Here is a 24394-nt window from a genome sequence, read left to right on the forward strand (position 1 = left end):
CCCACGGCCGGCCATGTGAACAAAAGGCCGTGAAAGGCGTGCATTAACTAGCTCAGTTTCAAAGCAACCGAAAGACCCCAGTTTTCTTGGAGCATCTTTTTGTTGCTAGTCCTTCAATTTTCTACAGTTTTTAATACAAGCCAGTGAATGTTATCAGTGTGACAGGAAGTCTAATAAGATGCAGCAAAGAGAAAATGGGCTTTTGTGGCCTTTTGTAATACTGGTGTCAAGGACAGAGGGCTAAACAAGATATCTGACTGGTTAGACTCTGACGTGATTCAAGGATTGTGAGTGCAATAAAATGAATTGAATTAATTTTTAGAACAGAGCTGTTGCTAAAATTTACAAAGGTTTTATGGGTGGGAAGAGGGTGCCTGAAAATATTCTTCATCATTTATACCAGGTTTAAATTTTATGGTCTGGTTATTATTATTGTTAAATTATCTAATTTAAACCTGATTGGTTGACAATATTATAAATGTTCAAAAAAAAATTTTTATGATAATTATTAATTCATTTCAAGTTCTTTTGTATAGTGCTTTTCAAAATACATAGTTTCAAAGCAGCTTTACAGAAAATGATTAACATCAAAATAAATATTTCTGTTGTGCTCATATGAATAATAAGCATTATTTTATTAATAACAACAATCACATTATTTATATTTTTTTAACAGTCAGCTTTTTGCCTTTAGTTTTTGCCTTTTAAAAGTTTGCTTTGTGAAACATTTTATTAATTTAATTTAGTCCCACATGATAAGGTTTCTAATGAAACTACCCTGAGCATTTAAAAACCTCAGTTCTGCGTAACATTCATTCCTTTTAGCACTCTGCTTTAATGAGAAAGTGATTGTGGAAATACTGAAATTCGTGAATAATTCACTGCTCAATGTCATGGATTAATAGCAAGACATATTGAAAATCGCCCAAAGAACCACCATTTTCTTTTTGCCAATGAAAGAATAATTGTCCGTGTCGGAGTGTGGAATCCATTCAGAACAGCAATCTTCCCTACAGTGTCTTAAAGTCCTGTTAGTTATTATGATTATTCACAAGCTCCTTGAATGGGTTAGGAAATGCTTTGACAGATGATTATTGAGCTCAGTGTGGTGCACATCATGGCCAGCATTTACCAGCAGGCCCACCAAATTATTAGCTACAAAAAAGTTCTGCTGAAAGCACAGTGGGCTGTAGGCTATTCTATTAGTGAAAACCTCTAGGAAGAGAGACCATTTCATATACATTTACATTATGGCAGTTTGCCTATAGCTAACATGTCAAGCTAGCATGGAGGTATCGCCAGTGACTCAAATGTTTTAATTACCCAGAATAACTGATAATTGTGAGACCTGCCTCCAGTTCACACTCTGCAGGGTTGCTTGAACTCGCAGCTGTGTCGTTTGACAGCTTCAGCTTGACTTTGAAAGGCTGTTAGCACACTCCAGTTAAAGAGGCTAATGTACGTGATACCAAGCTAGCGCTTGTCACAGACCGCTGTGATACTTCACATCTCAAGTGCAGTGCTGTACCACGTGAGCCACTGAGTAAGTTTACTACCACACTACGTTAGAAAAACCAAACATATGGATAAAACAAATGTATTAGTTTACAAATCAATAGAGCTGTGTGGAATATAATTTTTTTAATGATGCATCGCAATGCTGATTTGATTCTGCATCGATGCATCAAAGCAAAAGCATCGATTTTTGAAAAATGTCATTAAATAGGCCTATAATACATATTAATGAGCTGATTTATTGGAAACAAGCTAGGTCACTCTACTTTTGTCTGATGTTTCGATTTGGATTTTTACGAAAAGATCATGCATGAATGTGAAAACAAAGTGCAGGATGTTATAAAGCGCAATAAGCCACAAAAAAGATCTCAATGCTTTACTTGCGCTGACTGACACACAGCCGAAGCCGCCTGTCAGACAGCATGCGATCTTGAATTCAGTTTTCTGAATTCAGTTTTTAGTGTGCTTGAGGGAATCTAATGTGTAACATTTTATTAGATCCATGTATTACGTCTTAAAGGTTGTACCAAAATAAATAGTGTTCCAACCAATCACCGACAGGGGTGGGTGTTGTGAGGTTTTCGCGTGCAGCTGTCATAGGGAGCCGTGCACGAGCGCAAAACCTCACAACACCCACCCCTGTCGGTGATTGGTTGGAACACTATTTATTTGGGTTTTGAGTGGTTGGTGAAACCAACTGTTTTTGTGTGCAGATCTCAGAGCCTAGGCTGCCTACAGAGACGCGTTTTTTTGACGGCATGCTTATGGGGCGGGCAGCTAGCGGATCGTTAGGAAAGATTAGATGAATGTGATCATTTATGTTTGGGCCTGAAATCGCTGATACAACCTTTAATATAATAAACCTGCTGTTTAAAACTGTTATTAATGTTGATCAAGCAACAAAAGGAAAGAGGTAATCACTCACTGCTCTTGACGAATAACTTTTGCAGTGTTAATAATAATCAATTTATTTGTAATTAATACATATTTAATTATTTTTACATTTGATTAATAATTAAATTTCTGTATTATTTTTTTACCTGAATGTTTCTGTTAAATAGATGTTAAATGAAAAAAATGGAAAGAGCTGTTCATTTATTTTACATTCTTTTTGTTTTTTGTTTTTTTTGCATCTTTGTTCTTATTTTTAATAACAAAGATATTATAACAAAAAGAACCAGATGTGATTATTAATGTAGTAATTATTATTAATAAAAGAATTGGAGGAAAAGATGCATCGTGATGCATTGAGAATCGTTTTATAACCGAATCGTTATCGTTACGCTATCGTTATGGTCAAAGTATTTTGAGGTCATCATAGAATAGAATAGTGCAAGAAACTACGTGAAAAGTATTTTTTTAATCATAATTTGTGTGAAAAGGAATACAACTTTTACTGCCACTAGTGTTAATTTTAGCTGGAAACTGCAGTGAATTGTATGTATAGGTACGTTTTTGGAGTTTTGCAACAATGTAGGTAGAAGCATATTTTTCCAATGAGCCCATTTTGAATTTGTCAGCTAACCAGTTTACTCTCCTTCATGCTGTTTTAAAACCTAATGACTTCATGTTACCATTTAACTCTCCTTAATGTTGATTGAAAACTCTATGGCTTTTCTTCTCCTGTGGAAATTTGGAAGGTCGTGCTTGTTTATTTTTAATGCACACATAATGAATAAAAACTGAAGCTTTCAGACCTCAAGAAAGGATGCAAAAGCACCATAAAATTTCTGTAAGGAACATACTGAAATCCAAGTCATTATTCTTCACTACTGCTCCGACCGGATCATTGCGTCGTGTTAAAGCAACACCATGGAGTTTTTCAACCTTCATAATATATTTCCAAGACCCTTGTGATGGTACATCGACTTACAATCGGTTGAATGACACGTCTGCCATAGCCTGACGGGGTCTGTATCGCTTTTACTGGCACTACGGAACTTCGGGGTTCGGGTAGTAACCCGAGCACAAAAAGAACTACAAAATTCGACTGCTTTACGGTATACCTTGTTTTGTGTTCCACTGAAGAAAAAAAGTCAAACAGGTTTGATGACATGAGGGTGAGCAATTGATGACAGAATTTCTCAGAACTATCTTTTTAAGTCTCTATAGTATTTTTGATCTCGTCTTGTCAGACTATGACTGTAAATCATCAGTCTGATAGAATGGGGGTGTTTGGATTGTGATGTTTTAGCTGTGTGTCTCTGAGTAAGGCTTACTTTGGCATACATGTATGATTCACATGCTCAAACGTGTCGCTGTGAAGTTTGAAACCATTGCGTTTCGGTTACATCAGTGGCATCTTGGAGGCATCAAGTGCTTCTAACATCTGACACACTTTAGATTTGTGGAGATGGGATATTCATAGTAACACGCCAATTGAAACCGACTTTGTTGCTGCGTAATGGTACGCGCCTCTCAAGTGGGGTACTTAGCATGCACTCGGGTGTAATATATCCCACGGCAGATCATAAAAAATTCATTGATTATTTGGTTGCCAGGACATTCACGGCCATTGTGTGATCTATTAATTTATGTGTCTTGTAGCTTCAGTTGGGTATTAATGTGCCTTAAAGAAGGTGACAGGATCTGTCAACTTGGATGTCTCATCTGCTGTCCTCATGGCGCCGACAGGACATTTTAACCCAGCAGATGCTTACATAACAGCTCTTAATGAGAAGAGCAGCCAAAATGGCATTCATCACCAGTGAGTGGTTCACTTAGCAGCTTGGTCATTTCCACTGTTGTGAATATAACACCTATGCACTCTTAACAGTTTTATGTGATCTGATTAGGCCTGACATTTTGAGAGGTAGACATTTGGATTCAATTAATCGAAGAAGGAGCAGGATTTGTCGTCAGTTGTATTCAGTGCCTAATTGGGGTCAGTGTGCGATGGTTTCAGTCTTCTGTCCATTGTATTTGTGGAAGACATTTTCTGAAACTTTGGTTGCAAAGGCATGTATTTTGAGAAAATAAATGGAGCAACCAAAATGATGGGTCATTTGTTTTAAATGGTTCTTTTAATTAATCAAAAACACCACGCAGCCTGCTGTCTGACTCTTGAACGAATGACTCTTATGAGTCTGTTGTTTGTAGTGAATCAAAAACATACAGTGCAACCAGTGTAGTCTGACTTCTCAACAAATTACTCATGTGAACTAGGTTTTTTTTTTTTGTGAATCCAAAACATACAGTAAAAATTGTGTGGTCCAATTCCTAAACAAATAACTCTTGAGTAAATTTTTTTAGTGAGTCAAACACCTACATTGTCAACTAACTGTAAGATTTTGATCAGTAGTACTGACTGGTTGTTCAAATGACATTCTGTAGTTGAAGTTTTGTCAGTATTTTATAAATGTTAATGAATGAAAAATGGAAGGAGCCAAACAAGCCTAGGGCCCCATTGACTTCAATAGTATGGGGAAAAAAAAAGTCAATGGGGCCCGTCTACTGTTTGGTTACTGACATTCTTCAAATTATCTTCGTTTGTGTTCAGCAGAAGAAAGAAACTCATGCAGGCTTGGAACAACTTGAGGGTGAGAAAATGATGAATGAACAGAATTTTCACTTTTGGGTGAATTATCCCGTAAGGCCAATTATTTGATTGCATTAATGCTGCATTTTAATTGAAGTGATCTCATCTCGAAATGACGGGTTAGTTCACCCAAAAATGAAAATTCTGTCAGTAATTACTCACCCTCATGTTGTTCCAACCCCGTAAGACTTTCGTTCATCTTCGGAACACAAATTAAGATATTTTTGATGAAATCTGAGAGCTGTCTCACTCCTCCACAGACTTGCCAGCCCAGAAAGTTAGTAAAGACAGTGTTTAAAATAGTCCAAGTGGCTAAAGTGGCTCAACCATAAGTTTATCAATTCTTTTTGTGCCAAAAACAAAAAAAGTTGAATAAAGTCATTATTTTTGTTTGTTTTTGCGCACAAAAAGTATTCTCGTCGCTTGATAAACTTAAGGTTGAGCCACTGTAGTCACTTGGACTATTTTAATGATGTCTTAACTAACTTTTCTGGGATGGCAGGCAGATATCGATTACATTGAAGTCTATGAAGGAGTGAGCCAGCTCTCAGATTTCATCAAAAATATCTTAATTTGTGTTCCGAAGATGAATGAAAGTCTTACGGGGTTGGAATAACACGAGGGTGAGTAATTACTGACAGAATTTTCATTTTTGGGTGAACTAACCCTTTAGCAATGCAATTGCTCAATGGTGGCCCATTTTCTGCCTCTCCTGTGTTCAGACAGATGGCCGGCCTGGACGGCGGATCACGTTCTGCTTCGCTCTCCTCAGGACCGGCTCTGGCTCCAGGCTGAGCCAGGTCATTGAATCCAGCCTCACTTGCTCTCTATGTCACCATCCCCTGAAGGCTGCAAAAACTCTCAGAGAAATTGAATAAAATATATTTCCTGGGTTTGCCAGCAAGCTGTCCTGTTCCATAAGCTGCACAGAGTGTGATGGAGGGGAAGGCGAATGTGTGCAGATGGAGCGTTTAAACTGTCAGGACACTTACCTTCTGTTTCTCCATTCTGTGGTCTTGGGTTGCCCTCTCTCAGGACACAATATTGTTTAATGACGGTGGATGGGACATTAGCCCCGTAGCCATCCTACTTTCAAGGGATTCATGTCCTATACTCAGAAAAATAAATAAATAAAAATGCTGCTTGGCAGTTATGGTCTGGCATTAATGGTCAGGGAAGATAGATATGAATATCTGGGTTTTAAAGACCAAACCTCCTTTTCCCCACTGTTTTTCTTCCTTTTTCCTCTCTAGTCCTCTTACAGTCTCTTATACTCACCAAGGCTGCATTTACTGATCAAAAATACAGTAAAAACAGTTGGCTAATATATTGTGAAATTTAAAATCACTGTTTTCTATATTTCAAAATGTAATTTATTCCTGTGATGGCAAAGCTGAATTTTCAGCATCACAGTCTTCAGTGTCGCATGATCCTTCAGAAATCATTCTAATATTTGGTGCTCAAGAAACATGTATTATCAATGTTGAAAACAGTTGTGCTGCTAAATATTTTTGTGGAAACTGTGATTAATTTTTTTTAGGATTCTTTGATAAACAGAAAGTTCAAAAGAACAGCATTTTCTAACATCATAAACGTCTTTACTGTCACTCTGTCCAAAAAAAAAAAACAAGATCTCACTGACCCCAAAAATCTCCATGAGTTTTTCTGGAAATATTAATCTTAATAAATAAAGTGAATTTGGAATGGATCAGCTGCATTTAAATCGTTAAAATAACTAAGTGTACACCTTATATTGCAATGCATATATGGCGATACCAAAATGCAACAATATGTATCGTGGATAGTGACAATATGTATTGTGAATAGTTCACCCAAAATGAAAATTACTGTGTGAGGAAAAAATGCAAGGTTTCAGAGTTTTAGTGTCAGTAGTATGATATTAAACTACTATATATAATGTTGAATATAATGTATAATAATGCAATGGGGGAATATTTGTGGGTCCTGATAATGCCAAATATCTTATGTTACCTGTAAAAAGTAGCCTACATTATTTTAAATATATCTAGTCAGTGACAGAGTGCAATTCATCTAAAATAATTCTGTATTTTCAGCTTCAGAATCATGAATATTTTCATTCTGGTGTCAACAGTGTCCTGTGCATTGGGTTACAAGCCAAGTCCAAGCCTATTCATTTACACCCACAATGTAATACCAAATTTAACCATTTTAATCAACAGTACATTTTTTGTTAACCTTTCACCATATGTCTTAGACAGCATCGCAATAATATCATATCGTGAGTTCAGTATCGTGATATGCATCGAATCGTTACATGAGGGTATCGTTACACCACATGCAGGTTTCTAATTGCTTGGAAATAACATTAGTTAAATTATTATGATGGAAGAATTGTGTATTTTTAAAAAATTCTTCAGCAAGGGAAGCTCTAAAATATTCCAGTGGCCATTGTGTAAGAAATATGCATAAGAAATCACCAATTAAATGTGATTCACTCTTGCTCTTTGGAAAGGGCAGAAGTAATTACAAACATATCGGAAACATGAATTTCGCTGAGTGCTCGCTAACTTCTCATGTCTTTCATCAGAAATATGCTTAATATAGGCCTAATCTCTTTGAGGGGAATAAGGTCGGTCTGACCCACATCAGTATAATTAGTCTACTTTGAAAACTGTGTAATGAAAAGGGAGGAAGCCAGATAACAGGTCTATGAGATCCAGGAAACGCAAAGTGGCATGAACATTAGATAGCACAGGAATCTGCATACAGTACTGTGGAAAAATCTTAGGTATTTTCAGCGAAAAAAGGGGTTTTAAGCTAGTTATTTACACGATGGACTCGATGATGGTGAGGTCAGATCATATCGGCTGTTGTCAGACTCCTTGTACGTACAAAAATCTCACTGGATTATTACAATTAATGGCAAAAAGGATGTTTGGAAATGTAAACTTATATTTCCTACTGACACACTACAGCAAAAGATATATGGCTTAATACCTATTTTTTGTGGAAATACAAACGTGGCAAAAAAGTGACCTCCATTGTCCTTGGAAAAAGTAAATTCAAGCTTGTCATTGTACAGTTATAAGATTCTTTTTAATTTCTGAAGGATCACGTGACACTGAAAACTGGAGTAATGGTTTCTGGTGAACATAAGAGCCTTCTTTCAAAAACATTTTACTGACTCTATGAACTTTTGAATCTATAAGGAAATACACGTACCGACATGAAATATAAGTCATATAAAAAAAGTACAAGTATAATACAAAAGTGATATAAATATACAAATCCGTTAATACCGTTGAAGGTATGATGGTCGTGGAATAACTAAGGCTTTACAAAATATGATGTGTATGGAATAATATATCCAAGAATGCTGTCTAAAAGACCCCTTATGCAACGAGTAATACCGGAATTGATGGAGCATTTCAGAGCCATTCACAGCACTATCAGTCATGGTTACAGATGCTCTTGCTGTGTAGTACAGCTTGTGGAAATGGCTTTGGGCATCTGGTCATTTTGTTCTGCAATGTGAAGCTTTTCTAGCAGCTCTTGACTGGCCTGAATGTATAATGACGCTGTTAGTGTGCAGAGAGACGATCCGGCACTGAAATATGTGCAAAACAGCAAGAAAGACTTTCAGATGTGTTGAAATACAAGAGCTATTTGGATTAAGGTACACTGCATTGACAGAAAGCAATAAACTGTTTTATGATCATGTCTGTGCCAAATATTTGCACTGGCATAATAACTTGAATGAAATTGGTCTGTGGTGCTACAAACAATAAACAGAAGTGTGTTTGGAGCTGTTTACATTGTCCGATGGTCTAAATTGCTAAATAAAATTTTCAAGACAGTGGACTGTGCATGTAGTATGGCATCATTTATTCACGGTATATTAAAAAACTTTTTAGACAATGTGAAAAAATCGTTGTCTCACCTCACTTAGAGCCGTGCACTACTGGCTAATTTAATCAAGTAGAGTATCCTGTTACCTCTTAGTCATGCACTTCTTTTCTTACAGCAAGTTAATGACGTCAGAGCTTTAAAACTATTGTTGCATCTTCACATAATTAATGTATCTTAGGAGACAAAACATTATGCATTATTTATTACGGGCGTTCTATGGGGATAACTATGGGCAACCTTGGTCCTGTGTACTTTCTGAAATAACTCTTTTAAAATGCACTTTTCACTCTTTGTTTAACTGATTTCATTTGTCTACTTGTTACGATCTGCTCCGAGACACAAAGGTTTAGATCCAAACGCAGCTTTATTGTATGGGGCAATCTAGAGGCGTAATCCAATGTACAGGCAAGAGTCATACACAGACAGGCAGTCAAAACAAAGAAACAAACAAAACAGGCAGGGACCAGAGGCAAGAGAGTAATCCAGGGAACAGGGCAAGATATCCAAAACCAAGAGACAAGAAAACCAGGAGAATGCTCAGAAATGCAGTGTAACACTTAAACAAGACTTTGCGGTGAGTGAATGAATGAACATGGTATAAATAGACTGAGACTAACAGGATAATGAGACACAGGTGAATGCAATCAGTGAATGAGGTACAGGTGAATGTGATCAGTGATAAGTGATGATGAGTCCGGGCAGTGAGTTATGGGAATTGTAGTTTGTGAGTGATAATAGTCTTATGTGGAGTGCCCTCTGGTGGCTCTCAAGGGCACTCCAGCTGGTGACCGTTACACTACTAACAAATTAAATGTATTAGAAAATAAATCTTTTATATTTAATGATTTTTAAATATTTATTAATATATCTGATAACATGGTACAGCACTGTTGTTAATTATATACTATTATAGTATTTATTATACTATTTTTATATTTTTTATTTAAATGTTAAAGAGTTTTTAATGTCGTTTAAATGTCTATGTGGCGTTTTTAATATGCTTTAAGACAAACCATGTGCAAATTAGTCAGTCAACACCATTGCTGAGTATTTGCTCCTTAAAACTGAAGTGATAAAGAGTCTCAAAAACGCGGTTTGAAATCGCTGGTGTTTCTGATGTCACAAACATGTAACCAATCCCGTCAACGTGCAGGCTGGGACTTTTCCACAGTGAACGCAAGAACACCTTTAAGAAGGGACAGGTAAAATCGAGTACATGTAACAATATAGCGGGTGAATTATGTAAATGATGTATATTACGATGTTATGATGAACTATATGCCTATCTTCACTGACGTTCTGTTCAAAGCGTTTCTAACTCAAAGCTGTCTCTGAGATGCGAACGGGGGAACATGGTATATGTAACACATTATTAGCTGTTTGAGATAGAACGAAGTCAAGCCAAAGGCTAATCATATTAATTACCGTTATGTATCCTACGTTGTAGAGAGCGAAACATAAATGCATTATCATTCTGATACATCGACTTTTAGATGACCCTGTATGATTCACTCTTCTGAATCAGTTTCTGGTTCAAACATATATGGCTGCATTTAACCAATATTTCCACTTGTCATTGTGTATCGTTTACTAAAATAATACCTTTATAAAATTGTATTGACTGCAGGGGGACTTTTTTATTTTTATTTCTATTAAGCTTTCATTTATTTTTATTTCAGTTTTATTAATTTTTGTACTGTACTTAAAGGGATAGTTCGGAGTAAAATCAACCTAGGGTCCTTTGCACCATGACCTCGAGCCAAACACCCCCCTCAGAAGCTTTTTTTTCCCATTGGTTGAACATTATTAAAGTTAGAGCATATTTAGAGAAATCAGCCGGATGGTTTATTGCAGGCGCTAATGGATCCAAGGTTGTATCTCGTAAATTACCCCACTAATAATGCCCAGAATGGTACCAAACTTCTACAGTAGTACAAATAGGTTCTGTACTCATAAAACGAGGCATTGGAAAGTTTGTAAGCACATCAGGAGTTTATTTAAATAACACTTGCCTGACGGCTCATGCCACCGCTAACCCGGACGTCGACGTCACTTCAGTGGTTTGGGAAAAACGCGTAAAAATCCTGACAGAAAGCGATGCATATGGAAAGCTCGAGGTCATGGCGCAAAGGACCCTAGGTTGATTTTACTCCGAACCATCCCTTTAACTTATTTTATTTCAAGGCAACATTTCTCATTTTAGATATCATCTAATATTTGTTTTATTTTATTTCAACTATTTTTTGCAGAATTATTTTATATAATATACATTTATTTTAGATATAGTTTATATTCATTTTAGATATATTTTATACTCATCTCAAGCATGCATTATTTTACAATTGTCTTTTGTCTCCTTGGTAAGCAAGTACGCTAACTTAAAAAAAAAAAAAAAAAAGTTTGTCATGATGAAAACGACACCATGTCACCTATTTTTTTTTCATTAAAGGAGTCATAATGTTGTGTTACCTTGGATACCCAAATGCTCTATTATAGTATTTTAGGCACTTCTAAAAAAGAAAAGTGGAAAAAAAATCAACACAGAGCCCCTCAGACCCTTATTTCTAAAGGCATTATTGTCTCGCGAGATCTGATGCGATGTTTTGGCTGTCGTGGACGGTCATTATAATAATGCAAATGAGGGGCGCGTTGATTGGTTGCAGGAATGTATTTTACTACTTCCAAGCGGTACAAAAACATAGACAAAATACTGCAATAGCTCAATAAATGTGACGGTACTTATTGTTAGTGAAATTGTAATCACAACCAAAGAAAAAAGAAGAAATACACCATTGCCATATACATTCTTACAGAAGCCCCACTAACTGAAAGCTATTTTCAAACTGCATGTTTTGCATGAGTTTGGCTAATAATGTTTAGTGGTATATTGTTTTCATACTTGCATTTAAACAGTTTTAGCCACTGAGCATGGACTCCTGTACCGTCACTACTGTAGCTGCTAGAGTAAAACAAAGTCGAAAGATGTGGCTAGCATTCGTAGAGTCCATTCCCCGTGTTTACCTCGAAGGTAACGTTACATACAATAGCCGCATTAGCAGTTAGCTGCTATTTGTTAACCACAGTAGAGCAATAAAAACACAGTATTACCTTTTCAATTTCTGGCAAGTCCCTGATGGTTGGGATGGCACCTTTTCCCAAACGGAGCTTCGAGGCCAAGTTCGCCTGATACTGCCCCAAATTTGTAAAAGATTCCGGTGTAAAATGTTTAGCACACACACCTAACGATACACCACTTGAAAGAGTTGTTGGGACAGCGTCATTAAAAATGAATTTCATCCACTGTTCCCTGATAGTTTCGTCCGTTTTTGGTAGATAAAACACATTTGCATGTTGTTTGTGGCAGTCACCCACAGAGCATCTCAGGTGTGCACTCGATTTCTCCATCTTTCTCGAGTCAACTAAACTGAATCTGAGGGGGAGAGGGGGAGAGGGGGAGAGGGGCGGGCTTCCCGCGGCATAGGTTTGCGGTGTCCATATTTGGTATATCCTCCCCCGTCTTGACGTCAAGAAGGGGAAGAAATCAAAATCTTGTTTTTTCGTGCGCGTACACGTGGCCTATTTTACAAACCCTGAGGTAAACAAACGCTTCACTTTTAAATATCGGCTTCCCGGCCAGTGTATAATCATTATGCAATCATAACATACATTGATTCTCGTGGAAAAGTGAAATTTCTACATTATGACTCCTTTAAAATCACTTTCACTCAAGAAATAGTGTGTTCATTTAAACAGTTATTTCACTTTTAACGGTAAAAAATCTGGGTCTGTTAAGACAATAAAAATCTTTACATAAAATACATTTGAAAAGTACAAAAATAATGAAAGCATTGAATAAAGCTTCCCAGACAGTTTGAATGTTTTAGTGTCTCATCGGTCTGTAGAGATGGATTTGACAGCAGAACATTAGGTCATCTATGTAACTCATTAGGGTCATGTGAGTGCTCTCATATTTTGGCTTTCGATGTCGTCTTGGGTCTGTGAGTCAGAGTCATCCTCAGACCTCCTCAGAAAAATACACATGCACACAAACCACAAGTGACATGTGCCCTCATGTGAACCCTTCATTTGTGGCAAAGAGATTCTCCGAAATGTCAGAAGGACATGATGTTTTTGCATTTGCAGGCTGTTTGCATGCGCTCTTCAATAGTTTGGGTTACATGCTGGGTGTCTTGTTTTACATTCGCTCCATAGAGCTGGCACTGACAGGCAGACGGCATGCCACAGACGAGGTCAGAAATGCTAGCCGTCCGTTGTGACGCAACCCTCCCCAGGCTTTGCATTTTAAAAGGAGAAACTAAACTACTTTCTTCTTTTGGATTGGATCCTTCCTACTATATTTCTCTCACAACATCAATCCTTTCTTCTAGCTGTGTTTTATAGCATATGACTTCGGAAGACTTGTAATGTGGTGCACCACTGTTATGATACTTTAATGGTGCTTTTCTGTCATTTTGAAGCTTCCCAGTCCCAGTCCTCGTTGTTTTTCATTATATTGAAAAGATTGGCCTTCAGAAATGTCTCTTGCATTCCACAGATAAAAAAAGAAAGCCAGGGTTTGGTAGTAAAGAGAAATTCTCAATGGAAATACTACCTTATTCTGCTACCCTTTTTTAAATATTTAATCTGTAGCTTAGTGGTTTTTTATATTGTTGATAGCCAAAGAGATGAAAAAGTAATTTACTTAGCAGTGAGAACTTAATCTAGTAACAATCGGGGCTGTAATACATGGTGTGTAGTGCAGGGGTTTGTCTCATCAACTTTACTGAGCACAGCGGTTAAGGATTATAATAATTGATTTCAAACAACCTTGTAAAATGAGCTTATAGTTTTTGTGGACTGGCTCTATTTGCTGAGTAAAGGCCATGTTAGTACTTCTTCGGCAAGCATGAATATTTTTATTAGTCACTTATTTCATACTGCATTGAATAAGTCTTCACTTTTTAACAGTAGTTTGAAAATGGTTATTGCATTAAAAGCAATTGCATTTTTGTCACTGCATGAGGTCGTTGCAAAGCTATATGTCTTTTAAATGTTGCTATTTAAATATTTATTTTCTAATTTTGATTTTATATTGTTTTGGGTGCAAATTGTGTGATCAAGAAAAATAAGAATTTAATATTATAAAAAAATTATATTGTAATCATAATAGTTGAAATTGAAATAATGTTGATTTTGCCATGAATAGCCATTGCTGCTGATATGGTGTCAAATCATAAATAAATAAATTAATATAAAGGGGGAAAAGTGCATGATGGTGGAAAAATCGCCATTTATTTTTGTGGACTTGATTATAATTAGCTCTATATTTGGTGAGTAAAGACCATCTTAGTACTACTTTTGCAAGAATTAATATTTTTATTAGCAAGAATTTATTTCATACTGCTTTGACAAAGTATTTTGAAAATGGTTATTGCATTAAACAATTTTTTTTTGGTGTTTCTGCAGGAGGTTGTAAAGTTATGTAAAGTTAAATTATGTTAATTTGAAGGATTGTTTTTGTTTTATAATTATTTTATGTATTATATATTTATTTGATGTGTTATATTATTGTATTTCTGTGTGAAAAGTCTATGATGATGAATTTTTATTTATTTATTTGATGATGATGATGATTATAATAGTATAAAGGCAACTAGAGGGGCTTTTGTCTGTTGGGTTAGAGGAGCTATTGTGATATAATATAGAATAATAGGTAATTAGCCCAGTTGGAACCTATCCATAACATTTGATTGTTGCAAGTATACATTTTTAACCTGTATTTATTCCAAACAAAAATAAGAACAAAATGTCAGAAAGGGTGATGATTTAAAGGGGTGGTTGAATATGATTTCACTTTTCTAACTTGAGTTAGTGTGTAATGTAGTGTGTAATGCTGTTTGAGCATAAATAACATCTGCAAAGTTACAACACTCAAAGTTCAAAGCAAAGGGAGATATTTTCTTTTGAAAGAAATAGTTTTTTAAGGACTACAACAAACGGCTGGTAAGGACTACACGAGCTTTCTCCCGGGTTAGTGACATCACTAACCCTAAAATTTACATAAACCCCGCCCCCCCCGGAACATGATTTATAGATTATCAAGACAGAATATGCTAATCAATGACTAGAAGATCACTACACATAAGCTACATAAATTCATCAACTAACCATTCAGAAATGTTGTCTACATGTTGTCACTTCTTCTCGAGTCTCTCCATCTTTGTCTGACTCCGGTTTGAACATAAAAGGCTAAAAGTTTTAGAAATTTTCAGTGCATGTCTGTGTGAGGTAAAAGGACAGGAGCTCTTGAAGCTCCGCCCCCTGTGCCGGGAGCAGCAGCTCATTTGCATTTAAAGGAACAGACACAAAACGGTGCGTTTTTGCTCACCCTCAAAAAGTTACAACTTTAACATGCTATATAAAAATATATGTGGGGTATTTTGAGCTAAAACTTCACGTACACACTCTGGGGACATCAGAGACTTATTTTACATCTTGTGAAAAGCGCATTATACCACCTCTTTAAAGATAATTAATGGCTAAGTTAATTTTAGCATGTTTAGTCCCTAACTTTAGTTGGCTTGTTGCTTAGCATTTCTGTATGTAATTTAATTATTATCAGTGTGATTTCCATATACCTACTGCTGTCCAGAAGACATGGCTAAAATGAATATCACAGTAGGTACTATATAAGCAAACTTTAAAGTATTCTTCCTTTTGTTCACATCATATGAAGAAAATATCCTTTTTTTCAACCTACTCCCACTGATCTGTCAGGTTCTGCAGTTAGTTCAGTCTCTGTTTGACTCTCTCCTCTTTTCTTAGCATGATACAAAACAACAGTGTCATTGAAACTGCATTGATTATCGTCTGAATCTAAAGTGATTTTGAGCGCAACGACAGAGGGCACCTATTTAGAGTATTTACTCCGCATATCAGTGTGGTCATGTTGAGACTACCTGAATTACATGGTGAACTGAACTTCTAAACACAATAATGGAGGCTTTTTGGACCATAAATACTGTTATTCATCTTGCAGCTTGATTCCCAGCCAGTAAAACGTTGTGGCCTGTTTTTTGTTGGCTCTATTTGAATGTAGGCTACTATGCTGAATAGATCTGGAACGAGGCTAAGCTCTATTTTACTGTAAAAGTGACTCTCAAGGCGAATGCCTAGCCTTCTATTTGACTAATTCGAGCCACAGTCCTATGTTGAGATCGCTGATGCTCTTTGGAAATAATTGAAAAAAAGATAATGGTCACAAAGTAAGCTAGAAATAAAAAGTGTAAAGATTACCATCAAGGATTGATTTTTTGGAACGTTTACACGACAGCCCCTTAAAAGGCGTTTATGAAAGCAGTGTCTTCTGCTGTGAAGTTGGTTTCAAACTGTCAGTGTCTGCAGTGGAAAAGATGAATGATTCTCACCAGACCAGCTCTATGCAGTGGCTGTAATTAAATAACCTCTGCTGTTAATTAGCATTCCTTAATTACCTCCATTGGCCTTTCATCATTCTTTGAGCATTGCCAGGGCTCTTTCCCTCTGTTCTGTCTGCATACTCAGCAGTCATATTTCTACAACCTGTCATATTTTCTTAGTTTTTGAATTTGATGTAGTGGAAGGTAGACATTTGCTGTCTTTGCAGCTTGATGGAGAGTTTCTGCAAGAAGAATTAGCTTTCCTCAAGACCTTGATGGGATCTCCAAGTTGATGAATGGAAGTTACAGAAGTAATGGAATCATAATTTTTCGTGGCAATAGTTTCCAAACCGCAACTGGCTGTCTTCCATTGTGAAGTACTAGGGTGTTATCATACCATAATACCATAGTATTAAATTATGCCATTGTATAATGTACTCCCAGGTACTATATAGTATATGATATTGTCACATGTCCAAAAAATATGGATTTACCATGGTACAGAGTAAAAACACATAATGTTACCTTATAGTATCATGTTTTAAAAAAACATGGTATTTTTTCATTGTGTTCCATCCATCCATCCATCCATCCATCCATCCATCAACCAACCAACTTTGGTTGTTTTTAAATGTGCTTTATAAATAAATGATTGATTGATTGATTGATTTGTGTGTGTGTGTGTAATATGTTTAATTATATTAGAATGTATTGTTTAATGGCATTGTTAATATGTATGGATTAATAATAATAATATTTATTATTATTATTATTGAATATGTCAATTATTATTAATACTATTTTGGTTATTATAATTTATACTATTATTATTACTGTTGTTATTGGATAATAATAAAATAATAATAATTTAAATAGTTATATAAAAACAAATATTTAAATATGTATGAATAAAAATAAAAATACTTATTATTTGTAAATATTTAAATTATTATTTAACAGCTAGAGCAATAATAATACTAATTCTAATAATAAAATAATTAAAATATTAAAACATAAAATGTTGAAAATTAATAATATTGTTATTGTTATTGTAGTTTATGAATTATTTGCAATTTGTACATTATTCGATTTTACAAATTCAGCATGAGTGAACATGAGTTAATGTTAAAGACTTTGTGAGTGGGTGTTGACCACCCTTACCCAGAAGCCTTTGGGCTTACACTGCTAACACTGTTCTTTTTGTCTGAACTTCTAGAGAAACCTTTAAAAGATGCAGACGACACAGCCGACATGTCCCTCTCAGACTCTCTTTTTGCACGCTGGGGTCATGACCTCGGCCCAGAGAGCCGCAAGGTGGCCCTGAAGAAGTTCCAGTACTACGGTTACAACGGCTACCTCAGCGACAGGCTTTCTCTAGACAGAGCCATCCCAGACCTCAGGCCAGACGGGTGAATGAATCACTCTTATTAGCATGCACTGTAAATGCACTCACCCTTTGTTCTTTTGCAAACATTGATTTTCCTGTATCATTTTGGTCATGGTGAACAAAACAAAGAAGTCACTTAGAAGAAGTGAAGATATGCAAATTTCCTCATAAATCATCTGACCTTTCCTGGTCACAGTCTGGTCAATAAAACCCAATCGAAAGTTAAACAATAAAATAGTTTATAATTTTATTTCATATATTTTATATCAGGCAGTTGTCATAGAAAATTGACTGATAAGCCAAGAATAAATGCATATGCATACAGAAAATTATATGAAACAGTATGTACAGTGAGGAAAATAAGTATTTGAGCACCCTGCTATTTTGCAAGTTCTCCCACTTGGAAATCATGGAGGGGTCTGAAATTGTCATCGTAGGTGCATGTCCACTGTGAGAGACATAATCTAAAAAAAAAAATCCAGAAATCACAATATATGATTTTTTAACTATTTATTTGTATGATACAGCTGCAAATAAGTATTTGAACACCTGTCTATCAGCTAGAATTCTGACCCTCAAAGACCTGTTAGTCTGCCTTTAAAATGTCCACCTCCACTCCATTTATTATCCTAAATTAGATGCACCTGTTTGAGGTCGTTAGCTGCATAAAGACACCTGTCCACCCCATACAATCAGTAAGAATCCAACTACTAACATGGCCAAGACCAAAGAGCTGTCCAAAGACACTAGAGACAAAATTGTACACCTCCACAAGGCTGGAAAGGGCTACTGGGAAATTACCAAGCAGCTTGGTGAAAAAAGGTCCACTGTTGGAGCAATCATTAGAAAATGGAAGAAGCTAAACATGACTGTCAATCTCCCTCGGACTGGGGCTCCATGCAAGATCTCACCTCGTGGGGTGTCAATGATCCTAAGAAAGGTGAGAAATCAGCCCAGAACTACACGGGAGGAGCTGGTCAATGACCTGAAAAGAGCTGGGACCACCGTTTCCAAGGTTACTGTTGGTAATACACTAAGACGTCATGGTTTGAAATCATGCATGGCACGGAAGGTTCCCCTGCTTAAACCAGCACGTCAAGGCCGTCTTAAATTTGCCAATGACCATTTGGATGATCCAGAGGAGTCATGGGAGAAAGTCATGTGGTCAGATGAGACCAAAATAGAACGTTTTGGTCATAATTCCACTAAACGTGTTTGGAGGAAGAAGAATGATGAGTACCATCCCAAGAACACCATCCCTACTGTGAAGCATGGGGGTGGTAGCATCATGCTTTGGGGGTGTTTTTCTGCACATGGGACAGGGCGATTGCACTTGTATTAAGGAGAGGATGACCGGGGCCATGTATTGCGAGATTTTGGGAAACAACCTCCTTCCCTCAGTTAGAGCATTGAAGATGGGTCGAGGCTGGGTCTTCCAACATGACAATGACCCGAAGCACACAGCCAGGATAACCAAGGAGTGGCTCTGTAAGAAGCATATCAAGGTTCTGGCGTGGCCTAGCCAGTCTCCAGACCTAAACCCAATAGAGAATCTTTGGAGGGAGCTCAAACTCCGTGTTTCTCAGCGACAGCCCAGAAACCTGACTGATCTAGAGAAGATCTGTGTGGAGGAGTGGGCCAAAATCCCTCCTGCAGTGTGTGCAAACCTGGTGAAAAACTACAGGAAACGTTTGACCTCTGTAATTGCAAACAAAGGCTACTGTACCAAATATTAACATTGATTTTCTCAGGTGTTCAAATACTTCTTTGCAGCTGTATCATACAAATAAATAGTTAAAAAATCATACATTGTGATTTCTGGATTTTTTTTTTTTGATTATGTCTCTCACAGTGGACATGCACCTACGATGACAATTTCAGACCCCTCCATGATTTCTAAGTGGGAGAACTTGCAAAATAGCAGGGTGTTCAAATACTTATTTTCCTCACTGTATATAAATTGTAACATACATTTTTATGGAGAAAAATAAGATATTTAATCATGGAAAGACTTCTCTTCCAGGTGTGTGATCCTCTGTTTATGTTTGTTTTTTTCCTCCTGCAGGTGCAGAAACATCTCATACCCCTCCAGTCTACCCCAAGTCAGCATCATCTTCATCTTTATGAATGAGGCTCTGTCGGTCATCCTGCGCTCCGTTCATTCGGTGATCCATCGTACGCCCTCTCACTTGCTAAAGGAGATAATCCTCGTGGATGACAACAGCAACAACGGTGAGGGCCTGTTGCTGCCCCAGCGCTGCTTTTTTGATTTGCCAGAGGCAGACAGGGACTCCTTCAGTGGGGATTGATTCTTGTTTGACAGATTACGATGAATAATGCATATGAATGTGGATTCACGTGGAAAGGATATCTGAGGTCTGTAACATGATAAAACTAGGGGATTATGGGCAGCAGCTTTGGCGTCTGAAGCGAGACTTTTTTGGTTCTGGTCTTGAAGCAACCAGTTTAATCAAGTAAAATCTTTATTTAAGGCAGTGTGCCAACTTGCACATTATGGCCTGGTTTCACAGACAGGGCTTAGAATAAGCAAGGCCTTAGTTTGATTAGGACATTTAAGTAGCTTTTATTAACCTGCAAGGACATTATAAAAGCACATACAGTATAAATGGGTTTGTATACATAAAAATGCATAGCTACCCTTCTGGAAAAATAATGTATTTACATATGTATCTCCTTACATTTTTACAGCTCACTATTTTTACATTTTACTTGCACTTTTTCTGTAAAGCTGCTTTAGCAAATACATTTGTTTTACAAATAATTTTCTGTTCACATTAATAGTGGTGGAAAAATATATGCCGTCAACTTAATAAAATAAATAATAATAAATAAAAGCGTCTGCCAAATGCATAATTGTAAATGGCAATTGTCAATAATAATAATTCAGATTTCAGAGATCATATTTTAATATTGCATAATAATCATATATAATATATACGAGACAGTGACCTAAAAGTAACAATTTTTTTTTTAAGTTTTGAAGATATTAATAATAATTATTGTTAATAATATTCATATTTTACAGGCAATATTTTAATATTTTATAATATTATTAAATATAAGATACACTGTCAATATAATATAAGTTAAAATATGAATATATAGGTAATATATAACACCAGGTGTTAATACAAAATTATTACAACATTATACAGATTGTATTTTATATTACAGATATATATTTTTATATTAGTAAAAGTGCTAACAATTAAGTATTTAAAACTTTTCAAAAAATAAAACAGATATCTACATATAGTATTGAACTGATTATTTTTCACACACAGTATAATATATATATATATATGCTTTTATATTTTAGCAAGGGGATCAATGATTTGTTTTTCCTTCGCATTAAAACAACCCCTGGTGTAGACTACTGGCTTAAGAATGATTATTTTCTGAAGATAACTGCTTTGTTGTGGGCTAAAGTACACCACTGAGGTGGGTTTATCTGAGGCACTTCAGAAAGTAAAGCTTTTTATTTGCTCCCAGTCACCTCTAGAGTATTTGTTTTTTTCCAGAATAATGACTTCACAGTGGTTATGCTACAGTGACCTTTTACTCTGCGTGTGTGGGGTATAGGGAGGGGGCAGGGGGGTTAACATGAGGTACAGAGGTTTGGACATTTCATTCTCTCACAGATTGGCAGTGGCCCCACATCACACCATCTGGTTGCCATGGTGAGACAGGATGATGGCTTTCTCTCTAATAAAAACAAACAGCACGGGAGACAGATGGGAGGGGAGTAATCACCAGCAGACAGCGGTGAAGACTCCAAATATCACAGACCCATGGCAAATATTAGTGTCTGATGTTTGCAGCGCTTCAGTACATGTTCGTAATTCCCTGAGAGGTCGAGGGGGGAGTCCATATAAACGAATTTTGATTAGAATGTAATAAAGTCAGGTGCAGGTGTCACTAGGGTCTTCCCGCTTCATTTCTCGCGAGTACTGAAACCTTCTTAGAGGCCACAGGGTGATTTAGTAAACCGCAGGTATTAGTGTTTATATTGCAGGTTTTTCAACTAATCCCTCTTTCCCTTCCATTGACTCAAAGCTGAACTGTCGGAAAACCTGCATAGGTTTGTGGATGAGACCAACCAGCAGCGTCCCGACTTCATCAAAGTGGTTCGGCATGAGAAACAGGAGGGCTTGATTCGCTCTCGGGTCAGTGGCTGGAGAGCTGCGACCGCCCCCATCGTGGCCCTGTTTGATGCTCACGTGGAGTTCAACGTCGGATGGTCAGTGAAACTTGATTTTTAGGTTATTTTCTGCCAGAACTTAGCATGAAAATGCTAAAAAGTTTTGTTACTTTTTCTTATGTATTCAAAATATGATTGAGAGTTCATATAATATAAAAGTTATAAATAATTTACGTTAAATATTATATATGGGTCAATGACGTGACGGGTCATTTTTTTGTCCAAAGGCCTTAATAATAATAAAAAAACAAATATATAACATCCAAAGTATGTAAGGTAGTACAACTTGATCTCTTTTACTGAATCCAAAAGGTTTTAATTATATTTTACTACATAAAGGTATTTTAAAGATTTTGAAGTGTCAAAAGGTCATTCGGTAAAACCGATATAGTAAATATTTAAATGGAATAATATTGTTTTTAATAACTAAAGGAACTACAATAATACAAATATAAAGCAGATAAGGCTCTTTTTTTTACATTTCCCCTTTTCTCCTTTCCCTGTGCAATGTTTTACTTGAATATGTTGGAGTGTTTAGAGTAGTCCAATAAATGATTACATTTATGAGATCAGTGATCATTTTATTTAATATTTCTTCTGTGGTACACACTATATACTATCTTAACATCAATGTCAAATCAGTTTTTAACTTTCAAATCAGTGGTTAAACCGAATGACTTTTTTGGTGACAAATTTTTTCCATCTTGTAAAAAATGACAAAAAACAGTGTTAACTGATTGTACAAACCACAAAATCTTATTGTTAACACCTAGGTAAACTAAAAAATGGTTTCAAATATAGTTATATCTCCATTCTATTTTTTTACACTTTTAAAAACCTTATTCGTCAATGACCCATATATATACCAACAACCTGGAGATAAAAAAAATATATATCCTCCTCAGACCCGAGCTTTGGTTTGGCGTGCATTTTAGATTTCTTCTAGCTTTTTGGGGTTAGGAGGGGACCAATATATATAATAACCAGAATTTATCTTTGAACATGAAGCACTTTTTGAAAAAAATGATGTCCACATATGTGGACACTGGGTCTGAATTCACAGAAAAAAATCAATACACCATTGTGTAACAAAGTGCAAATCTCTTTTATTTACAGCCTGTGCCTGAACATTTTTCGTTGTTACTCTTGTATAACTTCTGAACATACATACATACATCTTCCGCTTATCTGGGGCCGGGTCGCGGGGGCAGCAGTCTAAGCAGAGATGCCCAGACTTCCCTCTCTCTAGACACTTCGTCCAGCTCTTCCAGGGGGACACCGAGGCGTTCCCAGGCCAGCCGGCAGACATAGTCTCTCCAGCGTGTCCTAGGTCTTCCCCGGGGTCTCCTCCCGGTGGGACGTGCCCGGAACACCTCCCCAGGAAGGCGTCCAGGAGGCATCCGGAACAGATGCCCGAGCCACCTCAGCTGGCCCCTCTCGATGTGGAGGAGCAGCGGCTCTACTCTGAGCTCCTCCGGAGTGACCGAGCTTCTAACCCTATCTCTATGGGATCGCCCAGCCACCCTGCAGAGAAAGCTCATTTCGGCCACTTGTATCCGGGATCTTGTCTTTTCGGTCATGACCCACAGCTCAGCCCAGGTGAGTTGGAAAATTTATCCGGGGCCCCACCCTGGAGCCAGGCCCGGGGTGGGGCTCGTATGAGAGCGCCTGGTGGCCAGGCCTCCCCCATGGTGTCCGGCCGGGCTCAGCCCGAAGAAGCGACGTGGGGCTGCCCTCCCGTGGGCTCACCACCCGTAGGTGGGACTGTAAGGGGCCGGTGCTTAGAGGATCGGGCGGCAGTCGAAGGCGGGGAATTCGACGACCTGATCCCTGGACCCTGGAGGGGTGCTGGATAGCGCTCTGACTGGGGACTCCATCGTTCTACTTGGGGACTTCAACGCCCACGTGGGCAGCGACAGTGACACCTGGAGGGGCGTGATTGGGAGGAATGGCCCCCCTGATCTGAACCCGAGCGGGCTAGTCACAGTTTGTCCATAAGGAACACCATGTTCAAGCATAAGGGTGTCCATCAGTGCACGTGGCACCAGGACACCCTAGGCCGGAGGTCGATGATCGACTTTGTGACTTTGTGGACGTTTCATCTGGCCTCTGGCTGTATATCTTGGACACTCGGTGAAGAGAGGGGCGGAGCTGTCAACTGATCACCACTTCTGAACATTGATATGGAAAAACAAAATTTATATCCAAATAAAAAACATATCCAAAAATTTTTTTTTTGAAAATTTGCTTTCTTTTTTGTAACACTCCAAAACTTCAACTTCTCCAAACTAGGAATGTTATTTTTATTTGTGTGTGTGTGCACGCTCGATCGCAGTGAGCAAGAATGTGTGTGTGTGTGTGTGTGTGTGTGTGTGTGTGTGTGTGTGCGCGCACGCGATCGTGAATGAGCAAGAGAGAGTGTC

At 37.3% G+C, this 24394-nt stretch overlaps 1 protein-coding gene across 1 annotated transcript in view; it reads left to right on the top strand.

Annotated features, from left to right (window-relative positions):
* Nucleotides 1–24394, top strand: part of galnt18a (UDP-N-acetyl-alpha-D-galactosamine:polypeptide N-acetylgalactosaminyltransferase 18a) — a 57255-nt gene that overhangs the window by 10630 nt on the left and 22231 nt on the right. Inside the window, exons 2-4 of the mRNA XM_084398078.1 lie at nt 17579–17771; nt 19815–19981; nt 21827–22010. Of these exons, the coding sequence (XP_084254204.1) occupies nt 17579–17771; nt 19815–19981; nt 21827–22010 (544 nt within the window). The remainder of the gene's footprint in view (nt 1–17578; nt 17772–19814; nt 19982–21826; nt 22011–24394) is intronic.

This window comes from Rutilus rutilus (assembly GCF_951802725.1).
Source record: "Rutilus rutilus genome assembly, chromosome: 23".
In the NCBI taxonomy this organism is placed as follows: Eukaryota; Metazoa; Chordata; class Actinopteri; order Cypriniformes; family Leuciscidae; genus Rutilus; species Rutilus rutilus.